At 38.5% G+C, this 24,307-nt stretch overlaps 1 protein-coding gene across 13 annotated transcripts in view; it reads right to left on the reverse strand.

Annotated features, from left to right (window-relative positions):
- The window catches only part of NAALADL2 (N-acetylated alpha-linked acidic dipeptidase like 2), a 409,871-nt gene that overhangs the window by 158,909 nt on the left and 226,655 nt on the right, over positions 1–24,307 (reverse strand). For all 13 annotated transcript variants that reach the window (XR_005257965.1, XM_038145641.1, XM_038145644.1 and 10 more), the window contains one exon: positions 6,894–7,013. Coding sequence is in view for 12 of the 13 variants with exons in the window: in XM_038145641.1 (XP_038001569.1) it covers positions 6,894–7,013 (120 nt within the window). In the remaining variant the exon portion in view is untranslated. The remainder of the gene's footprint in view (positions 1–6,893; positions 7,014–24,307) is intronic.

Consider the following 24,307-nt stretch of genomic DNA (forward strand, 5'->3'; position numbering starts at 1 on the left):
TTTGATTCACCAGCAGGACTTCAGAAATTTCTGTATTGACATAGAAGAGAAAGAGAGAACAGGAACTACAGCTGGGAACACAAGTCTGCAGACCAGCAGTGCCTTCTCAAAACATTCAGGGGAAATTGTGTGGCATCAGAAATGCAGAATAGTCAATATCTACTTTTGGTCATTAACTTACAATTCCACTTGTTTGCTCTGCTAATAGCACACCTCTCCTTCCATGCAATCAAATCCAGGGGTTTGTAAGCAAAAATGAAATGATTAATAACCAGAAGTCCTACTACTGATGCAAACGAAACGTTAATTACTCGAGGATATTGACAAGTTGTGCTGTAATTATGCCTCCTTCCAGACATCAATTGCTTTTCTCCTACCCCACCCCTTATATTCTTCTTACTGCTTGCAAGGGCAAATTACTTTTTCCTATTTCTACTGTAAAAAGTGGATTGAGAACTCCCTCTTTAATTTACTGCAGTGCACTTGACTAAGGGGATAAGAGAGCAAATTTTTGTCAACTATTTCATACTCATGTGGACAGATACAGATTGGATTTATAACTGCACTGGCACTGTTTCACTTTCAGGTGGCACAGGTCACAGTACATCATCCTTCAAATGCAGGATGAAGTTGGAGGAAAAATTGACAAGCTCAGCTAAAAGTTATTGTGGATACTAACAGCCTTCTAGGAACTGAGCACAGGAGCTCAGTGTGACTTGGTTCCAACCAGAAATACAAAACCACTGCTTGGGACTTCCTATTTGACTGGGTTTTTGGTCAGCACTATAGATTTCTCAAGTCAGTAGGACTTCTTGATTTTCTTTCCCACAGTACCTCACACTGAGGGGAAAACGTATCACAATTGGTACTTTCAATGACTTTTACCCAGCTATGTTTAAACTAAGTTTACCAATAAAGAATTAAAATACAACTTCAGGATGAAGCATTAGGTCTTAAACCTGTGCAGAGAGTCCTGTTTTTTTAACTCTGGTACATTTCCTCAGTGGGCTGGGGTGCATTTCTTAGTCCACCCAACTCAGATCAGATTTATGATACGGAGGCAGGGTGTCTCCAGGCTTCTCTAACTATTATGGCTTGTTCCTTCTGTTCAAAAGGAACATGAAAGCATTGCTATCAGTCAGAGCAAGAGGAATATAACTGAGAACTCTCAAATGTCTCCCTTTCTGATCAAGGAAGGCAAATGGTCTTTCTTTGAAACAAACATAAATTTTTTCAGTATTCACTAAAGAGCAAAATAGCTTCTGCAGGATTCCATGAATCAAAAACCAGGAAGAGATTCAGAAAGAATCATTCAAAACACATGACTGATGCGTGTGAAACCTCAATTACACAAACAGCTTTTTGGTGTAGATTATTATTATAATTATTATTATTATTGCAGAGTTTTTTGAAGGCCTAGGTAGAATTTGCTTATGTAGGAAGTAGAGAAGAAATGCAAAGGGACTGTTCCTTAGACTGTGTGCTATCTCACAGATTAAAGAGGCTGTTTGAGGAAGGGGAAGGTTAAGAACATGAGTACACTAAATCTAGTCCTTGGGGGAAGAGAAAAAGGATAAAGAATAAAAGCAGCTAACTCAAAGGAGAGGATCTCTGATAAATTCAGGGGAGACAAAGGCTAAAGAAAAAGGATCACAAAGCCACTAGTGCTTCCTTCAAGACAAAGTAACAACTAGCATACCCTGTACAAATATAAACTGGCTACTTAGCAAACTCTGCACCAACAATTTGAATGAATCAACCTGAATTCAGTTTGGACTATCAAAAGAAACTCAGGATTTTGGGAATTGAGATGAGATTTTAAGAGGATGGTAAATTAGAGAAAACCTGAAAAACAGGATGCTATAACATTCAGTGGATGTTACTAGATAATCCCTTCAGATCCAGATCCCCAGGTATAGTTTTACATGTTTCTATAATTTATATTTATACTGCCTATATCTGTGGCTTGACTTTTTGAGAAGGGCTATAGGAAGGGATATAATATCATTAAAAGTCCCATAGCACTCATATGGGGAAATGTGTGTATATAAAGACTTTAGGAGCCTTGGAAAAAATTCTACTGCCCAAAAAAAGGTCACAAAAAACCCCAACCAAAACCCCAGTGTCCTTAGTAATGAAATACATATCAAGTGTTTATGTTCCCTTTAAAATGTTTGGTTTTTTACCATGGTTTTTATTTGTATATATACATACACAGCACACACTGTATATATGTACATAAACACACACATATATTTGTGTATCTCTAGGGAGGGAGGAAGGGATGGAAAGAAAGGGAGGGTCCTCGTTAAATGGAGATTTACAATGTAAACTATCATCTTCACAATTGTATGTGCTAGCCATAAAAAGCACCAGAGGGAACAAGAAAATAAACAACGTAGACATTGTAGAAAAGTGAAATTACTTTTTCTAAAGTAAACTTATTTAAAATTAACACAGCTGTTAAATTGAAGCCCTTTTGCAAATTACCTTTTTTCTGGGAATCTTTAATATTTTCTATTTAGCAAACTCTTATCTATAAGGGCCTGCCAATAACCTCTGCATAAATATCCAAGCTTCCACATTCCTAAACTTTATGACAGTTAAAAAGCAATTTTATGAATATTTATGAAGGCATTAAATTATTAAAATAAATACAGATATTTACACAGTAGAACAACATCTTCATTTAATGGATGTGGAAAAAATGTTAATACATGAACATTTTAAAGATGAAGTGGTTTGGCCTTCAGGGCTTTTGTTACTCTATTAAAAGTTAATTTAGGACAAAAATTATGGCTTTTTCACAAATTGCAACCCCTAAAGATTAAATCATGATCAAGACACACAACATTTTTCAAAAAATGAATCTGTTAATGACATTTCCAGAGGCTGGATACTGAAACCACTGTGCAGTTCTCCCTGAAAAAGCCTCCTCTGGCTTCCTCAGCATGCTCAGAGCAGTGGCACACACTCAGATGAGCTCTGGAGCACAGGAGCTGGGTGCTACCAAGGAGCTTTTGCCAATTTCTCTACTACCACACATTTTGCACTATCAGAATATGTTGTCTACAAACACAGTGGGCAACTCAAGGTGCTCTTTCTCAAGAAGGTGCTCTATACCACATGAGTGATTTGCTTAATCACTGGTAATAAACTTCATCATCTTCCACCAGCCACATTTATAGATCCTCCTGGACCAAGGACATCAGGAGTCTGCTCTGACCTCCTGTGACTCAACCTCACCAGTGACCCCAATAACCAGAGTTCCACCAAAACACAAATTTTCCTTCTAGCCAGGACACCAGGAGACAGTCACCTTCAATCTCAAGGTGTCAGAAAATGTGTTCTTTTCATGGCAATTCCCTCCAGAAGTTGTGTCTCACTTCTCTTCTATGCTTGCCTCATTTCAGCTCCCTGCTAAGAAAACTTTTCTTCCTTCTCAATCCAGCCCCTTCTTTATTCAGCAGCAATCCAGATCCTAAAGCGTCACAGACTAGTCACAAGATCCCTTCAGGAGTTGTTGAAACAGTTTAAATTTTCTCCTTCTGTCAGTTTTCCAGCACTGTGACTTATTCTGGATAATGAGACTAAAAAGACTTGGTTATGCCAAGTTCCCTGTCACATGAGCGCTCCCCAGGTGCCCCACAGCTCAGCCCACTGCCTCAGTCTGTCCTGCTATAGGAAATTGCCACTCCAGGTGCTGGGCACAGTAAATTCCTGAACCTTTCAGCTGCATTTGAAAAGGATTTTGCCTTTGCAATACTCTTGCTTGCTCCTTGAAGCATTTCTAGTATTCCTTTTCCCTTACTTTTTATATTAATCTCTAATAGAGTCTTGCTCACTAACTGATCTTAGTGCCCTAACAGTGGTGAAAACCCCTTCTCAAACCCCTGCTCCACCCCGATATTTTTATATATATAAAATACATAACACATATTTATCTTTCTTTCTTTCTTTCTTTTAATCACAGCAATGTAAACTACTTAGTTTTTTATTTTGTTTTGGGTTTTTTCCCTCCCCAGAGTCACTGCTCTTGTTGATACCCTGCTATAAAGGTAGGGCCCATGTTCTTTCTCTTTATAGCTGTAATTTATGATGTGGCTGAGGTAACACATTCTCTGTTTGAAAAGGTCCAGCTTAAGGGATCAGGATGTGTCTCTGTGGCTCTGGACAGGTGCCACTGCCATGGCTGCTGCCCCTCTCACCCTGACCAGAAACCACGCTCTGATCCAGTGGAACAGAAACACAACACTCCCAGTGAAATCTGAAAATCATATCCAGTTACAAAAATAACTCCAGGTCAGATTTCTGCAAATCTTGTTCTCACAAAGCAGCTTAAATTTATGAACCTTACGGAATTTAATCAGAATTACTCATGTTTAAGACTAAACTGCATATTTTAACAGCACATTAACTTCAGGCTTTTCTGCCTATTCCAAATTCCCTGTACATTCCAATTTCAAATTATTCCAAGCTCTGAACTCTGTTGTTTTCAGTGTCTAAAGATATGAGAGATGGGCACAGCCTGAAAGACTGAAACTAGAAGCTCCAAATTATTTTCAACATTAATCCTCCCCCAATTTTGTACCTTATCCAATCTCTATAAACTAAATCTACACTGCAAAAATACTGTCATTTATACAACCATTTTCCAAATATTCAAATTTCCATCACTTGGACTTATTTCTGTAAATTAGCCCCTTGAATATGAAGCTCTTTTCTACCAGCCCATCCTTTCTCTTAATATGATGTAAAAACAAAAGAAATGTTGTTCAGTTTTTATGGTGATTTTTTTTTTTCTGCCAGCAGTAGTTTATTATTTCTTTCAGGTTTTTTCCAAAGGACTCAGCAGAGAGAAAAAGAACAGTCAAACAATTTTTGAAAGGCAAATTAAATACACAAAAGGGGATAATAGGAAAAAAAAAACCACACGAAAAACAGCAGTAAAGAGAGAAAGACAAAAAACAAAACTGTGCAAGGGAGATACAACTGAAAAATAGAGACATAATTAGAAACTGTTATGAAGATGGAACCTCAGTGCAGGGTCTATAATAATAAGACTCAAATCCAGAGTGAGATACTTGCATAATATAAAGTAATAATAATGAAAAAATTAAAGGAAATTAACACATGAAAAATACAAGTTAAATACAAAAAGTGGAGAGAAACCCACTAAGTATGTATGTTTATATAGCCACAGTTCTCTTATGAACTAGTGCTCTGTTTTAATGTGATGTAAAACCAAGCACATGGAAGGCAGAGATAAGGAAAATATAGGGAGAGGGAAGTATCAGCTGAAACAGAAATGTGAGACTCAGTAAGTACAGAAACATAAACATTAGGGGAGAGAAAAAGATACAAAGAGTGGATTCAGCAGAGAGATACTGGGCTCATTTAAAGCAGCAGGACTTGCAGTTTAAGGCAATATTTCACATCAAATATTCCTTAGAAAAGGAGAATCTACTTCTGATAATCTCTGTACACCTTTACTGATAGTTATGAGCAAAGCAAAGCTTACAATTACTTCACTGCCAAAAAGACACAAATTATATTCCAGAAAAGGGTAGCTTACAGGCTCAAGAGAAATGGCAAACCTTCTGTGAGGAGAACATGGAAAAGTAGGTTTGGGTGGTTGTAATTTTACCTCAGATCCTGAGCACATATTTGAGTCAGTCCCCTGATCACACCACGCTTTGGTTTGTGCTGTGTAACAGACTCTGAAGGTGCAAAACTGATTCTTTTGGAGAACCAGAAATGTAGCTAATGCACCTCAGCCATTTAACAGCCCATGTTTGGGACCAGGCTACAGCCAACCCACACAAAAAGCTCCTGAGATGTGCCTTGTCCTCAGCACCTTCGGTTTTATCTTCTCCTTCAGGCTGCTTGGTAATTGAGACACAGTGAGTGTTCACAGGAACACAAACTGGTAAAAAGTCCATCTCACAGACAGTGCTGCTACAGCAAACTTTACATCTTTATCAAATCCCTGCTTTATGAGCCCTGATTGCTGTTTCATTGGCTTTGTCAGCAGTGAAATGCAGGATCAGATCTATTGCTGGAAATGATGGGCAACAACCGAGTCCCAGCAATGACAACTGACCTTTCGCCGGCGTAATTAAATTGCATCTAAATAATTTAAATAAACAGCTAAAGCTACTCAGTTGAAAATGGCATCTTTATTGAGACAAATCTTATTCCTATAGAAAAAAATATTAAGTGGTTAGTTTTTTGAATCTGTATTGAAGTCCTGGCTGTGCTTTCTATGACCAACAGAGCAGGTCCCGATTTACTTAACTGCAAGATCTGGAGCTGCTGCTCTTTTATAATTGCTTTAGTGAATTGGGAATGAATTGTTTAAGCATTTACTGTGCTACTATACTTTCTGTATTTTCTGAAAGCAAACCAGCAATTTTGTTTTTAAGATATTTGCAACAGAAGGCAGTTACTGGATGTTTAGAGTTTAAATGTGGTTTATATGTTGAGTGGTTTATTATGTTTAGTGCAAAAGTGGATTAGTGAGCTCCTGCTCTGCCAGAGAGGATGGACACACATGCACTCATGTACACCCTCTCCAGAGACAATCCCTTCTGCATTACTAGTTCTTTCAGTGATTTCTTTGTTTGTCAAAAGGCTTCTAGTACACCCAGAGAAAATACAGCAGAGTGCTGGGGCACTGCAAGATATACAGAAAAATAAACAACTCTAACACATAAAAGGCACTTCAGAGGGACAGTGGTGAGTATTGAGGAAGAATTTGAATGTCAATAAGTCCTGACTTATTGGGGAAAATGGGAAACTCTTTGGTTTTGTATTTTGAAACAGGAAAAAAAAAAAAAACAGGCAAAAAAACCAATGCACCAAATGAATAATTCAGCTGATGTGTAACTAACCTTATAAAGCAAAGGGGATTTTCCGAGCTTCAAAAGTGCAATTTTTTTGGTCACGTTAGTGATGGCTTGAATCCGGATCAGGTCTTCCATGGTCCCATACTGGACATCAACAAGCTCTGCCTGCAAAGAGGAGACAAAATTCAGGCTACAGTTACAGCCACACATCACTGAGAGTGCTCCTTGCATGGAAACAAAGTTTTTTGCAAAAGCACAAGCACCTGAGCAGAGTCCTGCAATTGCTTTACCCCAGCTTCTAATCAGCAATATCTCTAATAGCAAAGATCTTGAAAGCTCAATATGACAGGAAATTTTTTTGCAGTTTTAATTCACAATTCAGAAGCTATGATAAACTAACCCCCCTCCTCTTTCTTCCCAGTGGTTATAAGAGATGTTGATTCTGATACAACATTCCCCTCATTAGCTACAGGAATTTATTTTAAATTGTATAAAGCATACTAATTCAATTCAGTTTATTTTCTTAAAAATAATCACAGTCTTGTAAAGTATTTCAGGGAATGAGTGATTTTACTGGTCCCTTCTGAAAATACACAGTTAACACCAACTCCACCACTACACAGTTTTATTTTGTGGTGTCACATGACTCCTGAGCAATCTTACCTAACTACTGAAGTATTTTATTTTAGTCCATCAGTTATCCAAGCATTATACTCAGATAACTACAGTGATAACAGACTATGCTCTGATGTGTATACTTTTCTATTAATGCATATTTTTCAAATTATTTAGAGTCACTTTGATCTAAAAGTGTTTAGAACATGGAAATTTTTCAGCTCTTCCGTTAGGACTCTGCAAGAAAATATAGAACAAGTTCTAAGTCACGATTAAATGTCAAGCACAGGTGGTAATATAAAAATATTTCAAGATGAGTTTTCAAGTAGTTTTTAAATATATAATTTAGGAATGACCAAGGGCATTTTTCTCACTCATTCATAGCAATAAATTCTGGTGAAAACAAAGTAAGAGGATAATTAGTCTTGTACATTACTATTTTAGAATGTTATGAAGCTCTCAGGACATCACTGAGGACATTCTGGAACCTCTAAATCTGTACCCAGTGCTCACATAAAACACAAGTACAAGAAGACACAAGAATATTACATAAGTGTTTAAAAATTAAAATAAGAGGAGCAGTACAAGATGGAAAAGTTTTCTCTTTCAGTTCAGTTTTGTAACTTAAGTATGGATTCATTGCCAAAGGCAACAGTTCTGATTTTGGGTATCCCTACACAAACTGTTTAAATTCTAGCAACAGTTGTTCTGGATGTGTAGGATGTGTGAAATTTTAGTAGATTCCTGAACATGGGTATTTTAGGAAAGTATTTACCCTTAAAAAACTGTATCTGTGTGAGTTTGCATCGCAACATTCAAGTTGAAACCATACAAAAACTTTGCCAAGATTCCTGTCTCCATCAATCCTTCAGAAAAGTTTCCAAGTCTGCAATATGTCAGCAGTGCTGTACAAACCAAGTATGTGGAAAGGCCAGCCAAAGTTGTAAGACACTTCTGAATAGGAAAACATCAGATTTAACAGAACAGGAAAGCTCACACTTCACCTCTCTTCTGAAATAGATGGGGGTTTTCATATCTAATGAACTAGAAATCTATTTAGCCAATATAATTTTTTTCCTGTATGGCCACAGTATTTGAAAAGTAGGATAAAATCAAGTAAAGATTTCATACTAGGCAAAGGTATTTTTTGTTTTACCTAATCTCATGCCTCCAGCAATAAAGAATTAACCTCAGATAGGGAAGGGGTATTTACCAGGGTGCTTAAGTTCATAAATTTTTTACTTCTTTCTGTAGCTCTTATCTTTATTTTAATTTGTACCTACACATATGTCATTAGATACAATGGTTATTAATGTCTCAGAAGTCTTGAGAGGTTATGGAAGGTTATATCTAGGTTGATTTCTAGGGATTCCTCTATGCAATTCCTTTGGACCCAATGCCTTCCTCACCTATTCTCCAAAGCAAAAATCAGGGCTGTCATTATTTGTAGGAGAGAAAGCACACTGACTTTTCCTGAGGCAAAATCAATACCCAGACATGAAGATCATGAAGATCATTTGCTTCTCCAGGATGCCTGTGTGGAAATGAGCTCCCTGCCCATCTACATTCATGTGCTGCTGCTCTGCACATCCCTTTGGCTCTCTGCTTCTCCAGGGTGCTATCCACTGCTCTGTAAACAACAAAACTACATGTTTGCACAATTATTAATGCGTTTAGCAACTGCCCTTGGATGTTCTTAGTTAATTTATGGATGCAAACTGCATCTTCAAGAGAGGCTCGCTGGTCTTTCCCAGGAAACACGTGCTCAACAAGACAGAGACAGAAAAAGGCCCTGCAAAAGCACAGCTCATTTTTTAATTATGTAGAAAACAGAAGTTGGCTCCCTGCTGCCCCAAACACTCTGCAAACCATGCGCTTTGCTTCAAATTTTAAAAGTTGGCCCCAATGCCAAAGCTATTAAGTACACTCATGCATTGAGAGTACGTGTAAGAAATTGCATAATGAAGGAGCAGCTGGGTGTAATAGAACAGAGTTTCATGGGCTTTCATCACACATCTTCCACATGAAATTCAGATATGTCAAAGCTCAGAGGTCATCACGTTCTGGAAACAGCATGTATAGCCCAGCACTCAAGAGGTCTGCACAGCTTATACCACCTCTAACTCCAGCTAAAATGACAAACAAAAATTGAATTAAATTTTCCCCTAAGTAAAACTACACGTGGCTCATCTCTGGCCAAATGAAGTCAATAATTCACTGGAAGAGTTTAGAACAAAGTCGTAACATTTTGGCAATACAATCCAGAAAGTAATAGGTTCACATTAAATTATGAAAACAGTTATGCAAATTATTCTTACCCCTTCCTCTATTCTGCACCTGTACACTTAAGTAAAAAAAAAAGTAAAAAAGGCAAAATAATTTGTAGTATTAATAAAATCTCATCAAATACAGTACAGCAATACTAGCTCAGAGTAGTTAGTTTTGGTTTTATTTAGTGGACTAGGGCTCAACTAATTGGGACCCTAACTTCTAATATAAAATTAAATATTGAAAAAAAATACAACATCAAAATAATGCTGAAGAATCCTATTGAATCCAGACATTCTACCTTCCTAATAATCCATTCAGAAGCTGACAGATCATTTATGATGCATGAAGGCCTGTTTTAGTCACAACATTTCTAATACCTCCAAAAACGAATAAAGATTAAATTTGCTATTATTTCTCATTTCTGTTTTTAGAAATGCTTACAACATGACATAATCCTCATTTTACACATACCAGCTTTTTGAAAAGTGAAATACCCCACCCCCAACTACCCATATTCGATAAACTGCTTTCCTGTGGTAGGATAATTCTGCTCAAAAACAAAAGAGAACTCATCCTTTTATCAGGTGCCGAAAAAGAGCACTTGTCTACTCGGTTTAGCTATGCCACAGTAAATCCTCTTACCCTAAAACTGGGAAACTGCTAAAGAATGAGTTGTTTTATCCATCTGAATTAGGTACTTACTCCTCGAATCATTTCAAGCTATGCTGCTTGAAAGATATGACTATTTAGGAGCAAATTGTGATGTGTATTGTGGAGTTCAGTAGTATTCCCCCATGCATGAAATGAAATAGGGGTAGGTAATAAAACAAACATTTTTAGAAAAAGTAATTATTTTATGTTAGGCAACTTATTAGTTTTCTAAGTCCCAAGATGATGCTCAGTGAGTTGTAAACATTCTGTCTTAAAAATTCTAACAGAACCCCCCCCCCTCAAACAGAAAAGACAATTCTCTGAAAATGCAAGAATCAAGACAGTTGGGGATTTTTATCCTAATTTCTTCTATTTATCTCCAAAATTAAACAGAATGAAAGAGTATCAGTCATCCAGTATCTTCATCCAGTCATGGATGACACAGAGGAAAACAGGTCTTTCAAAGGAAAAATATGAATAACTATATGAAGCAGGTGGCAGCTGGGGTCTTGAAGATGCTGGATACTATTTTTAAACCTTGCTTTCTTGCAAGTTCTGAGCCAATTAAAAAGAATAAGATAAATAGGTTGAAAATAATAACAGAAATATGTTTGTCTTATCACATTCTCATCAGCCCACTTGACTGAGGAGAAGGATTTCATAACAGCCTTAGACATCTGTATCCAACACACTGCCTGAGAGCAGATTGTGGCTGATTTACCCACAAGGCAGCAAAAAAGACTCAAGAAAGAACTACTGAGGGGAAAAAAAAACAAAAAACCCAACAGAAAACTCAAAGATGGCACACCCAGGAAGGGACGTTTCTAACCATCAAAATGAGGATGCAGTCAGTGCAGATAAGGAAGCAGCTCTTAAACTGAGCTCTTAAAAGCTTGGCAGAAAACAAACCCAAAGCAGCATGGCTGTGCTGAAATGAAATGAAATTTTCACCCACAGAATGGCTGTGGTGAAAAGTCTTCTCCTCTTCATGCTACCTGTTGGTAGTGCCGTAGTTCAGTAACCTCAAATGATGAATATATTTTATCAAATATCAACCTCCTGACCCGTATCAATGAATGGATTCTACACAAACTACGGGGGACTCTCAGGGCTGTGGAAGCTGCAGGTATGAAAATGACACAGTGAAGCTCATATTCCTCATTTTCTCATATTCACAGTTCCTGCCAACCCACCAAAAGGTTTCAGAAATAGATTCCCTAAAGAAACTCCAAGTATTGAATAAAACTAAATATTTAATGTTAAAAAATATTTTTCATTCCTTAGAATTAAGACAATTTCTCCCAAAGGCACACATGTAATACTATAAGCATCAACCCTCAGTTCTGTGACTGTTCAGACTCACTACATCCCCTCCTTCCATCCAGGAAAATGCCCTTCATTTGTCCTTCAACATTCAGCTACTATTTTCAGGTTGTTCACAAAATAAAGGCAGCAGAAACATCCCATGCACAATCAATCACAATTAAATAACCTTCAACTAGTCATCCTGCCTAAAATAAAACCCCAAAATATATTTGCAAATTGTATCTGAGAAGGCAACAGTCTGCAATCAGGACATGAGATGAACTTTAATTAAACACATCGCTGTAATTTATTTGCTCAGCTCTGAAATTGAGGCTGAAGGCAGCATTCAGCAGAGCATAAAAGTAAACTCAAGCTGGTTGTAGATCAAAGCTGGACATCAACAAACGTGAAGAAAGCTGCAAATATAAAACTAGCTGATCTTGAAAATTAGAGAAAAGGAAGAAAGAGAAGAGGAGATAAGGGCGCTGTGCCAAATCCTTTGTTGGTGTAAACTCTGTTACGCTTTCTGACCAGGGCTGTTCCCATTCCAGCCAAAGCATCCTTTAATAATCAGGGAGCCACAGACGTGATTGCCTCTACCAGGGTCCTGTTGAGCACACCAGAGACAAAATGCCCATCCATAATTATCTTTTATATACTTACTGTATTTCTACAGAAATGTTAATATCCAAAGTTGTCTTTCAAACTTTTTCCTTCAACTTGGTTCCAGGCAAGAAAAGTGGCAGAGTTTTCTTGCCTTGGTTCCAGACATGAAAAGTAGCAGAGACTGTCTGAGCCCAAAAAATAAATAATAATATATCTGAATTAATTGAAGATTATTTTTCTCTGTTACTAAGACTAAGAGGTGCTTCTGACCAACAATGTCAGGGAAGATTTAAATCAGAGAACTTCAGTTTTGCTATGTGTTTTACCTACAAGCCCTGCTCCTCAAACAGATTCATGACATCTTTTCTTCATGGTTGCTGGCACTTCACTCTACAGAGGCTTTCATTTTGCTCCAGTATTCCTGCTCCAACAATAGAATTCTGGAGCATTTCAATACAATATGACTCACAGTGCCAGCTTACAGTCAGAAAGGGTTCTTGTGTCTAGGTTTTATTGCATAAAATTGCATGCTGCATTACAGTGACAGCCGAAGCTGTAATTTATACTAAAACAAGAGAAAAAAGAGGCGTCCCTTAACCTCAGCTGGATGGAGTTTGGCCTTGCAGACAGAGTTCAGTCACAGCCACATTTCATGTCCAGCTTTCCCCCCGGTCCCACCTGTCCAGCTCTCACACCCCATCAGACAGGGCTCTCCTGCAGCTGCTCCCACTGATTCCTTTTGCTGTTCAGGACCATTTTTGGAAAGACACTGAGGTTAAACTTGTTTGCTTCCCTGCTTCTCACAGTTTATTGCAAGACTTTTTTCCTCCCAGCTCCGAGGGAGACTGAATCAAGATCGAAGCCTTTTTATAGCCTACAGAAAAGAGCTCTTCTGTATTTTATGGTTACAGAGACCCAAATAAATCTGAACTGATACAACTCAGCTCTCTTTTTTCTACACTTTCTTTTTTCTTATTTTAATTTTCATAACCCCCAACTCTGTTCCCAATCATACTCTTTGTGTTTCCCAAAAGGCAAAATTAGTAATTAAATATTAATTCTTAACTCATGATGTCCAGTAAGATATCCAAACAACATAGTATGGTAGGTTTTCTTCATATTTTCTGTTTTATTTCTAACTTTTTTACTCTATTTTACATAAAACATACAAATCTAGCTTTTCAAGTTTTGGACATAAAACATTGTTATTTTCAGACACTAATCTTGGTATTTACTTATTTTAGAACCTCTATGAACAATTCCTTTTGTTACAAAAAAAATTAAGGACATGAGATCATTAGATGCCTAAAATACTATCAGAAATATTATTTCAAACTTTGATCAAGCAGTGCTGATTGTCACTTCACTAGTGACAAAATTTTATATCCTAATTATTCGTTCTTGTATATGTTTAATGTTATTTATATCCCCCTCTTTTTAAGAGTTGACTGCAAGGCTATTTAGTAGCATTAGTCCTCAAAGCATAAAGTCACATTGCTCACACTTTCCTAAGAAAAAGGAGTAATCTGTATTTGCCAGCCTGCTTGGTTTAGCTTATTCAGAGGTAATTATTCATGCAAATATACATTTACAAATTACATAGACTGAGGATAAACTAAACAAAACAGAATTACTCAGCTGTGATGTGTAATCTTAAAAAATAAGTCATAAGCTACATATGTACACAGGAAATTATAATGGTGTGATTTAAACTTGGCCTTAAAATTTTCAGTGAAAGGGGTTTATGTCAGAATCCAGTCCCATTGTGTCTGAACTCAACCAATTCTCAAGGCTTGATGGAAATTTCCTCGGCTTCTGTGAAACACAGGGAATGAACACAAGACATCCAGAGGCTGCAGAATGTCCACCCTCAGTCATTTATAGCACACTGAATTAGAACCAGGCATTCCCTCCTAGAGTAGCTACAGGCATTAAGCCTTTAGAGAAGAAGCTTGGAGCTCACAGAAGTCTCTAAAAGCACTTTATCCACACCCAGGCTCTGCAGGATAGCTGTGGCAGGGATGGAGCCAGCTCAGCTGGGCAGAAGAGAGACCAGACTGAGCTGGGGGAGCCCCCTCCACCTGCCCAGAGGCTCAGGTGAGCGATAGGAGCTGTACCCACACACCCAGAGAAGTAAAATCATCTCCTGTCTGAAATACCAGCTGGTAAGAACACCCTGTGAATGCAAACACCACCACAGACAAAATTTGTACAACTGGACTCTAACACTGGAATGTGTTTTGGAATCTAAGTAAAATCAATATATTTCATTTTATAACTTGGAATGCATTTTATACTTTAATTCCTTAGAGACAGGTGTTTCAGCTTTGTCCAACTGAGTCAGTTTGGCTGCATCAAAACAAAACGCCCAGAAAACAACCTACCCTTTTCAGTCTTCCAAGCTGGAATTCATGGTTCAGAACTGTGCTGGTTTTGGCTGGGGTAGAGTTAATTTTCTTCACAGTGCTGTTATGGGGCTGTTCTTTGGGTTTGTGCTGAACACAGGGGTAATAATGGAGATTTTTGTTATTACTGAGTAGGGCTTGCACAAATCCAAGGTCTTTTCTGCTCTCCCTACTCCAAGTAAGCTGGGAGTGCCTGGGAGGTGACACAGCCAGGACAGGGGACCCAAAGTGACCAAAGGGACATTCCAGACATATATAACAGTAAAACAGACATCCACCTCAAATAGGAAAATATTCATTCATATGTACAAGAGGAGGTCATCCACTTCATCAAGAGAACACTTGAACTTACAAAAATGTTGGGGAAAACTCTCATTTTCTAGATTACAATAAATGATTTTTCACAAACTACTTACAGCCCTTCCTTGGCCAAACATCATCCACTTCAGCATAATCAGGGAGATGGCCAACCATGTAATGATGCAAACACAAATCTGGGTGTTAAAGCAGCATTTGAGCAAACAATTTTCAGAAGCAAATATGCAGTTGTGAAAAGGAAAATGACATCTTTTCCATCTCCTGTGAATTCTGTTGTTTTGAGTCATTGCACAGATTTATAGGTCTCTAAATTACATCTGTAGAAAAAGGACTGGGGAAAAATAAGTTCTAAAAATATACTCAGATGACAAGAAAAGGACTCCAATAAAAACAGGGAATGTGCCTGAGATTCAAGTGGCCCAAATGATTGACCAGGACAAGCATCTAGATATGGAAATATAGCTGTTCCTGAGAACAGCTCACCTCTGTGATTAAACAAGAATATTTTTCTGGTTTTCAACCACCTAACATTTTAGAAGCAGACTTATTTCACAAGAAACATGCAGTGTGTCATTCACATCTCACAGATAATAAAATTGTACAGGGAAGAAAAAATTATTTTCTGTTTCAGGCTTTCAAATTTTGCTTTTATAAGTGCACTCAAGATTTTGGAGTTGATGTGCATCCTACATTGCTAACAATGTAAAGGTTTCACATGGCAGCTCCATTTGGCTTTTCTTTCAGAAAGTTTACCTTCATTTTGAAAATTTTGCCTATAGCAAAATCAATAATTTACCTTTACCCCATGTGTTTCCAATGATTAGGGTGAAAGTTCTCCTGAATTATGCCAAATTTCACACAGATATTTTGAGCATTCATCTACTAAGCATGGGCAGAAACCCCATAGAGTTTTGTGAACTTGGTTCATGTGCTCTCACAGCGGGAATGGAAAAACCTAGAGAAAAAAGAGGAAATCCCATGCAAAGGACAGAACCCAATTCTTTTTAGAGGGGCTCCCAGTAAACCCCCCTTGCGCACTGGCACCTCAAAAGAATGGCTGGAAATTTTTTTACATCATCTAAAACATATGGGAAAGTCTGAAGAGACTCTGGAATCTGGACAGCTTGATGGAAGGAAAGAGCAACGTGGCCTGACATCATAGAATCAATTTTATTGCTTAAAGCAAAAGCTTTGCCATCAGTGCAGCCCATACAGAGCTCAGGAGCTGGGCAGAGCTTCCCTCATCTTCCACACAGCCTGGAATCCAGGTCAGCCTCTCTCACAGCAGTACAGAAGCACTCAGTATTACTGTAGCAAAACCATTTGATGGTTCAATTCCCAATAAAAGCAGTCAGGGACATTGTTAGAGAACTATCAGTTACCACAGAAATCTGTGCTCAATTCCCTCTCTTCACCTCTTCTGATCCTTCCTGCCCTGGATCCTGAACAATCAACAAAAAGAAACTAGAAACAGGGAGCTCAGTGTGTGCTCTCATAACTCTGATTCCAGCACAGATTTCCCTAATGATCCATCTTTCTGCAGTCACCTTCCTTGAGTTTAATAAACACAAGAGACTCAATTCAGTACACAAGACAAAGAACACACAACAGTCACCATTAGCAATGTGCACGACTTTTAACTTCTGCTGAGGGGGTTTCCTCCATATTTCTTCAATTGCCTCTACATTTTTGGTACCTACTCCACAAACATTGTCAACAATTTATCTATAGAGTCTGCAGAGAAAATGGAAGAGTGGTGGAAGTTTACTTCAGTCAGAGCAAACCTACAGCAGCAGTGAGATCAGGGAATGATCTCAATTCAAAGAGTCGGTGTTATCCTCAAAATCCTGAGCCTAACACTGTCCACAACTGATACAATTTCTCATCCTAGATTTCAGTTTGTGACTTTACATGATTATAATGTCCTTCTTTAGCCTCAAGACATACGAGATTTAGCTGTAAAAAGGGCAACATGGACAAAAACACAATAAAATTTTCTTGAATAAAATGTTTTGTTAGGAAACTGATGCATTAATTCTTTTTTCCAGCAATGCAAAATTTCTAGAATTTTCCTACTAATTCATTCTCTAAAATATCCCCCAGGTGATGATTGTGCCTGGCACTGACCTGCAGCAGGAGATACATCCCTCTTGGATGAGAAGGCAGCAGGAGCTTTCTTGCATATTTAGCAGCTTTGCTCTCCCTCAGTTGTAGCCACTGCCAGACCTCTTCCATCCTTATTCACCCTTCTGCCCCTTCAAGGCACCAGAGTGAGGCAGTGAATCTTGCAGCAGACAGGACTAACTCTATATGGTAACATAATTCAGTGGAAGGAAGATAAATTCCTCGAAGCACCTTCTTTCTCACGCACACCTGCTCTTGGGCCAGTCACAACCTGGTGATTGATGAGGCACCTTCCCTTTGAACTGCAGAGCTCAGGAACACCAGAAATAATTGTGAGAATAAAACTGATAGAGCTCAGAATTAATTCACATTAAGGCCCTCTAAATTAATGAGATAAACACTGTAACTAATATTCATTTCATGAGGTTAGACATGAGATTTATTGATATTTAGTGGGAGAGACAGCACATCAGACAGAATAAAAACCTAAGGATGTCTAAGAGAGAAGACCAATGTATTTGCAGCTTTATTTACTTTGCAGTATTTTTTATTTATTTATTTTAAAAGAGATACTTCTCTCCTGGGATTGCAGTTGGTAGGTGGAGGCTTAAATGCTGTATTTCCAAACAGATTTAAAAGGGAATTTCTGAACAAAAGCTTTTTCTCAGGACATTTTAGTCCAGCCAGTGAAGAGGCTCTGGCATTTTGACAGTTTCCATACACAGTCAATGCACTTCTGCCAACAGCACCTGGATACCAAACCCACACTTGCCAATGGCTGCTGCCTGGGTTTTTTTTTTTTTTTTTTAGCTTTTTATTCTTCTTCACATTTTTAAGAATTCAGTTCTTATATATATATTTCAACCAGCGGCATCACAGCAGCACTTTTTTTTTTTTTTCATCCTGCTCTGAAAGGTTTCAAAAGTTATTTGCTTCAAAGGATTTTCTCTGAGAGTGGTCTTCTTCTTTTTTCGGTCCTTCCTACTACCAAGGCTGTGTCCAGATTTAGAGCATTCCTCAAAGCACTCTCCAGAGAGGTACATCCTTTGCTCTTTAATACCAAAGTTTTTTAACAAAGGAGTCAGACACGCTGCAGTTCTCACCAAATTATTCTTATCATGACAGCTTTATCCTTAGTTTAGGTTACACTTAAAAGCTCTCAAGGATCCTTAGGGTTTTTTTTTTTTAATATAAGAACTTATTTTCACTCTTTCATGTGCTTATCTTAGAAGATATTTAGACTTTATATCACCACATCCTAACACAGAGATACGAAATCTTCACACTTGTTTTGGATTTTCAGTGCTACTGTCATTTCAAAATATTAAAAAATATTTTAACAATGAGACAGAGGCTCCCACAGAAAAGCATCCAATGAACTCATATTACTACATTAGAAGAAAGTAAGTTTTCAGATTTTGACAAAATATTGTCCAATGCTGACTGTGGTAGTTGTACTGGTAGGTAGGTAGAACTCCTAAGATAAAACACTGCTGAGGCTTCAACTGGTAAAATTTATCACACTGCATCGAAAATTAAAATAACTGCTGCTGATTATTTTCAGCTGCCAGGTCTAATTCACAAGGCACCGCCATATTTAGAATTTTTTTTTCCCCAATTTAAAAAATAATCGTGAAGCATGGAGGAAGAGTGATTTTTGCCTTTTAAAAAAACTATTTGATTACAGCAATTGTGACCCATATCCTCAAGGCTGCCTAATGCCAGAGACTGCCAGGGTCAGAGCCCTGTGCCTATGCTCCCAGACACACAATGTTTATGCTCACTAAAATGGAATCTGCCTTCAACTACAGATGCTTTTCTATTGCTAATGCTCCTGAAGAGATTTTAGGACTTGCTTCTCTTCCTGAAAAACTAACTTAAAAAAATGAGAAGCAGCAATAGTTTAATCAATATTGTATTTTACAGTCACTCATAACTACCAGAGAACTGAGCAGCATTTTTAGCAGTTCTTTATTGTTCATGCATGAAACTACATTTTTTTAAACAATAAAGTTATGTAAGTAGTTTTAGGGGCAAGGATTGAGTGTTATATAAATACAAAAATATTTTGTTCTTGTTCTTCTATCAGCTGTAGTTGTTTCTTATGATGTTTCTCTCATAATAGCAATTTTTTAAAAGCTGATATTTACTTAATAGTCCCTCTGTTGAAGGAAATTTTTGCTTTTTTCAGCGTAAGCAGGATTCTTTTGAGGCAGTTTTAAAGTCCAGAATACTGGAGAAATATAAAGGAAAAAGATCCCTAAAACCCAATCCCAAGAGCTCACAGCACAAGAAGCTTTTTACTTGAAAATTCCTCCTCTGAGTAGAATTTGCCTTTACAATCTTAAACAGAGAAGAAAGCACAGGTATGTTATTGGTAGGTTCACATTTACTAAGAAGGTGAAGAAGAAGTTACAGAGAGAGAGAATATGGCACTACCTAAGAAAAACATGACTTGGGATTTGGCAGAAAGGTTTCCACTTGACCTGAGTACATTTGTATTGAGGTTTGAACCAAACACCCTGAATAAAGACTGGGGGTGGCAAAAGCCTGACTGGGTGGGCACCAACCCAGGTATCCACTGAACTGCAGGTGATGGCAACTCAGTGGGTCTGATTATACCCCAAAGTTTTAAGGGAAAAATATTCCTTGGAGACCCATGCAATGGCACTAATTTCACTGCTGTTCTCTCACATTGCTAACAGACAAAATTAACTCTGCTTAGAAATGATGTAAGTCTCATTTATTTCAATAGGAATTCTGCTTGCACTAAAACCTAAAACAGGCACCAAGTACTCTTCCTAAGGCCTCAGGGTTTGCACCCGTTAGTTTTTACCATGTAGTTGGAATAGAAATAATTATTATGGTTCAACATTGCTCCCTCTCTAATATTGTACAGAGGCTTTACTAAGAAATGCCTTCAGCTGATTCTGTGCAGTGGCATGGAAGTGCTCAGTGATCTGTTATGTCTCGAGATACCAAGATGCCTCACCTTTTGCTTTTTTATCATTTAAAAAAATCACACTTATTATTAATGGTATGATTACAAAAATGCCATTACTAACATTTTATTAGTAAAACATCAGGACAGCATTGACTTGCAATTACAAAACAGCAAAAGGCTCTGCAGCAGCAGCATTTGCATCTTTGAAATGCTGCCTTCAATGACACAAAAATCTCCCAGTAATATTAATATGGGCTTTGAGCACGATGAACTACTATTATTTTTAGGGAACTGTACAACTTTATTTATTAATGGTTATGTGATATATGCCAGAAAACTGACAGGATGTTCTGCAGGACATCTCTTCAATGATGGCTTTTGGAGCCCTCGCCTGCAATTTTAAATTATATAACCTTCACATTGCATTTCACAGCTTCCTATATGTAATTATAATGGAGTGGCAGCTATGCTGTAGTTAATGTTGAATGTTGTTTTCTGCTTAAAGGTCAAGTCTATTCTAAAATCCATATTCTTAGTGAGATTGTCTTGGAAAATTGCTGCGCCTACTTGGTATGCAGAGCAGTGGTCTAAATTATGATTATTTGTGGAACAGGTTTCGGAGAAACTCTTCTATAAATAAAAGATAAATAAAGCTGCACTAAAACTTCTAAATGTTACCAAAAAAACCCACATGATTCTTCTCATTTGTGTGTATGTGTTATTCAACCTATAGCCCTAACCATCTGCAAAACTGATTTCGGTTGCTAGGGATTCATTTTAGCTAGTGCATGTCTCTTCAGAGAAGAAATCTTTAAAAATGTTAATAAAGATAATAATGAACTAAATTTGGCATGCCTAAAAGAATTAAATGCACACATGTATCAAGATTCCCTCTAGCTTGGTATTTTGCACCAATGTGCCATCAAAAATGACTGAAAGACTTAGGAAGAGATGCTGCGATTATTTAATCTAAATTAAACGCACTCTCTGCCTTTGGAACTCAAGATGTGCTAGTGAGCACGCTGCAGAAGGCTCATTTAGAAATTCTGCCTGGGGATAAAAATAACCTGGGAAGATTTTAAAATTTTCTAAAACCAACCCGCTGACACCAATCTTAATTCTGAAATATTGTTAAGGAAATTACTACTGATTAGCTGGAGGGAAGAGAAAAGATAATAAGGGTGCACTAATCACATTTCCAGCACAATGAAACCGAATCAAATGAAAGCAAGCTTTGGGGTCAAGGACTTCCTGATGCACTGTCCCCTCCAGAGGAACTCCAGACCTCTTGGTGAAGAGCTGGGAATAAAGAGAGCTGCCAGTAGCGGCAGCAAACAGGGCTGTAAACCTGAGCGGAGAGGGGAGGACACACAAGTGGGGACTGCAGGACACACTCCTGGCAGGAGTGGGAAAGGTTAGAGGAACAGGCAGTAGAGGAGAGGAAGACTCCCATCTTCCTGCAAAGAACCTGGCAAAAAAGGGGATGTATGGGGAAAGGAGACATCTAAGGACAGCCATAAGAAAATGGGATACTGGATAAGAAGTGGGCAAACTCTCCTTCTTGTGAAAGAGGATCTGACAGCAAAATCCGAGTCCTGCTTCCCTTATTCCCCCCTTGCCAAGATTGAAGAATGATGGGAAGATGACTGAGTGAGCTTAACAGATGGGCTTGTACATCCCAGATTGCTTCAGGTTGCATTAATCTCTGCGGTGGGTTCTCATTTAGCTGAGAAAATGTCACCAAAACAAACGAACCGGAGCAGACTGAGACGTGACCAGCAGATGCAGAGAATCTCTTCTGCATGGTGTGGGTAGAGGCAGGCAGGCAGCATTCCCACTTGTCTGCTCCCTGCAGCCCCTCCAAAACTTATCAAAGATACCCCTGGCTGATTGGGAGTATAAATGCCTCAGATCAGCAGTTGCTGCAACAGAGAAATCAGTAGGAATTGGGAATGTGGATGATGGCAGGGAAATGAGGTGACACGGCAGAGGAATCAAAGCAGTCAGGGAACAGGGACAGAGGAGTGGCCAAAATACAAAACAGACATAGTCATGTGTTGGGAGAACTGCCTCGGAGATGAGCACAATTCATTTCTGTCCATAACCCCTCAAATAATCCCTGCCTGCATGTGCATCTCCATTTCAAGAACATGCCAGTACTTCTACTCTTGCATCCTCCTCTCCAGGCTCCTGAACCAAAACAGTTCTTTCAGTATATGAAAGGTCCAGGAAAGAAACAGGATGTTTTGCTGGGCTTGCTGAGAGCATTCATGAGGGTGGAAACAAACCTCAAACCAGAAGAGAGGGGCAGCAAAGGAACCAACAGGGATTTGGTGCATTATCCCACAAGAGGCAGAGTAGTGAATCATGAGACAATGCCATATAACAGAGGACACCAAGTACCTCAGTTCAAAGTATGAAAGGAGACGTAGGACTGCCAAAAGTTCCTTAACACTTCCATAAAGAGTGAATAAATCGAAGGTGAAAGAAAAGTGAGGAAAACTTCAGGCCACACCAACATAATTTCAGAAAATGCATGAATACAAAGCAAATACCATTTACATTTTGCTTTAATTAGGCTGTCCTTGAATGTTATTCCAACACAGCAACCATTACATCTGCTAGGACTATTTCCAGTTGCTAAAGAAACAGTGGAGGGAGCAGACAAACGTTGTGTGTCCACATGTGTTCCAGAAGCTGCTGCACACAGCAGAACTGATTGAAACCAACTGTCCAGTGCCCCAGGTGCCACCCAGGCTCCTGCAAGCCCAAATACACCCCTGCTTCTCCTTTGGTGCACTCAGGGATCACCACACCCCTGTCACACTGACACCATTTACCAGAGTGGAACTGAAGGGGGACACGAGTTTTTGGGGTTCACAGCCCTCTCTCATCAGCTCCTGCTGATGTTCCCCATCCCAGCCCCCTCCACTCCCTAGGGACAGAGCCTACTCCTACAGCTCCTGGATCCCAAAGCTCCAGGAGGTAAGAGCAGCACATTTGGATTCACCACACCACCCTCACTTGGAGACTGGCTGGATACCGTCTGACAATGCATTTTGCTTTAATGCATAAATTTGAAGCAATGTAATTTCCATTTATATGTGCACTCTGCTGGCCAGAGCAGCTTTCCTGTTTTTATCAAGCAGACAAAAGGTTTAAGCTCTATAAAAGGTGGCTGATATTTAAGTTTTAATAAAAATATATTTCAGGTATGTCATTCTTTCCTTAGGCTGACCTAGCCTACAATATATTATTTACATAACTGCTGCAATATCTATTTCAAAACTGACTCGACAGCCCTCTCCAGAACTGTAAGCTGCCCTGCCTGTCACCATGATGGGTAAACACTGTCACCTTTTCACAGCCCGATGAAATATAGAGAAGTAGTAAAGTGCACCATCCATCACAATGGCACTAAGTAGGTTTTTGAAGTAGATTTCAGATCACAAATGCTCACATTTTTACTCACAAATGCTGTTTAGACTGTTACCAGAAAGCACAAATTGGATGGCTCATATACAATGGCCGTATGATGAATGGACATGACAGGTGGTCAAAGAAAATGAGTCTTGCTGTTCTACAAATAACCTTGTCAACATCAAAGTGGAGCTGTAGCTCTGCTGGTAGCCAGCCTGCAATAGCTTAATGGTTTTATTTGCTTCAACTTCTAGCAAACCAAACAGACAAATGAGATACAATGAAGCAGCAGCATCGAGGCCGTATTAGCAATTCAGCCTGATTAAGTGACACATAATACGAATTTTCTGCTAAGGATGTGCCACATTTGAAAGAAAATTATTCAGGTTGTGAGTAGCTCTTAGAAAAATACCTGTTCACAGGAAAACCCTCATGATTTTGCAATCACAAACCACTGCAGGATATCCAAAATACGCGACTTGTAGTTCCACTGCAAGCAATCAAGTCACTTTCTGATGGCTGAGCCCAGCAACAGCCACCACCTGCTACTTCTCATTTAAAGTTTTTTTCTACTTCCATTAGTTTAAGTAGTAGAGATTAGTGTGTAGGATTGAAAGTCAGGAAGGTTAGATCAGTACCAACTCACCTGTAGCTTAAATAAATAGGAAAATTTCCCTTTTAGGCAAAAACTCTAGATCTCAGGACATTTCAAGCAGACTTTCTGAAGAACAGAAAGAACACATCTCAAGTTTCGTAAGGGTGCTGAGGTATCTCAAAGAACTGCCTGTAAAACCATGCAG

Source organism: Motacilla alba, chromosome 9 (genome assembly GCF_015832195.1).
Source record: "Motacilla alba alba isolate MOTALB_02 chromosome 9, Motacilla_alba_V1.0_pri, whole genome shotgun sequence".
Classification (NCBI taxonomy): Eukaryota; Metazoa; Chordata; class Aves; order Passeriformes; family Motacillidae; genus Motacilla; species Motacilla alba.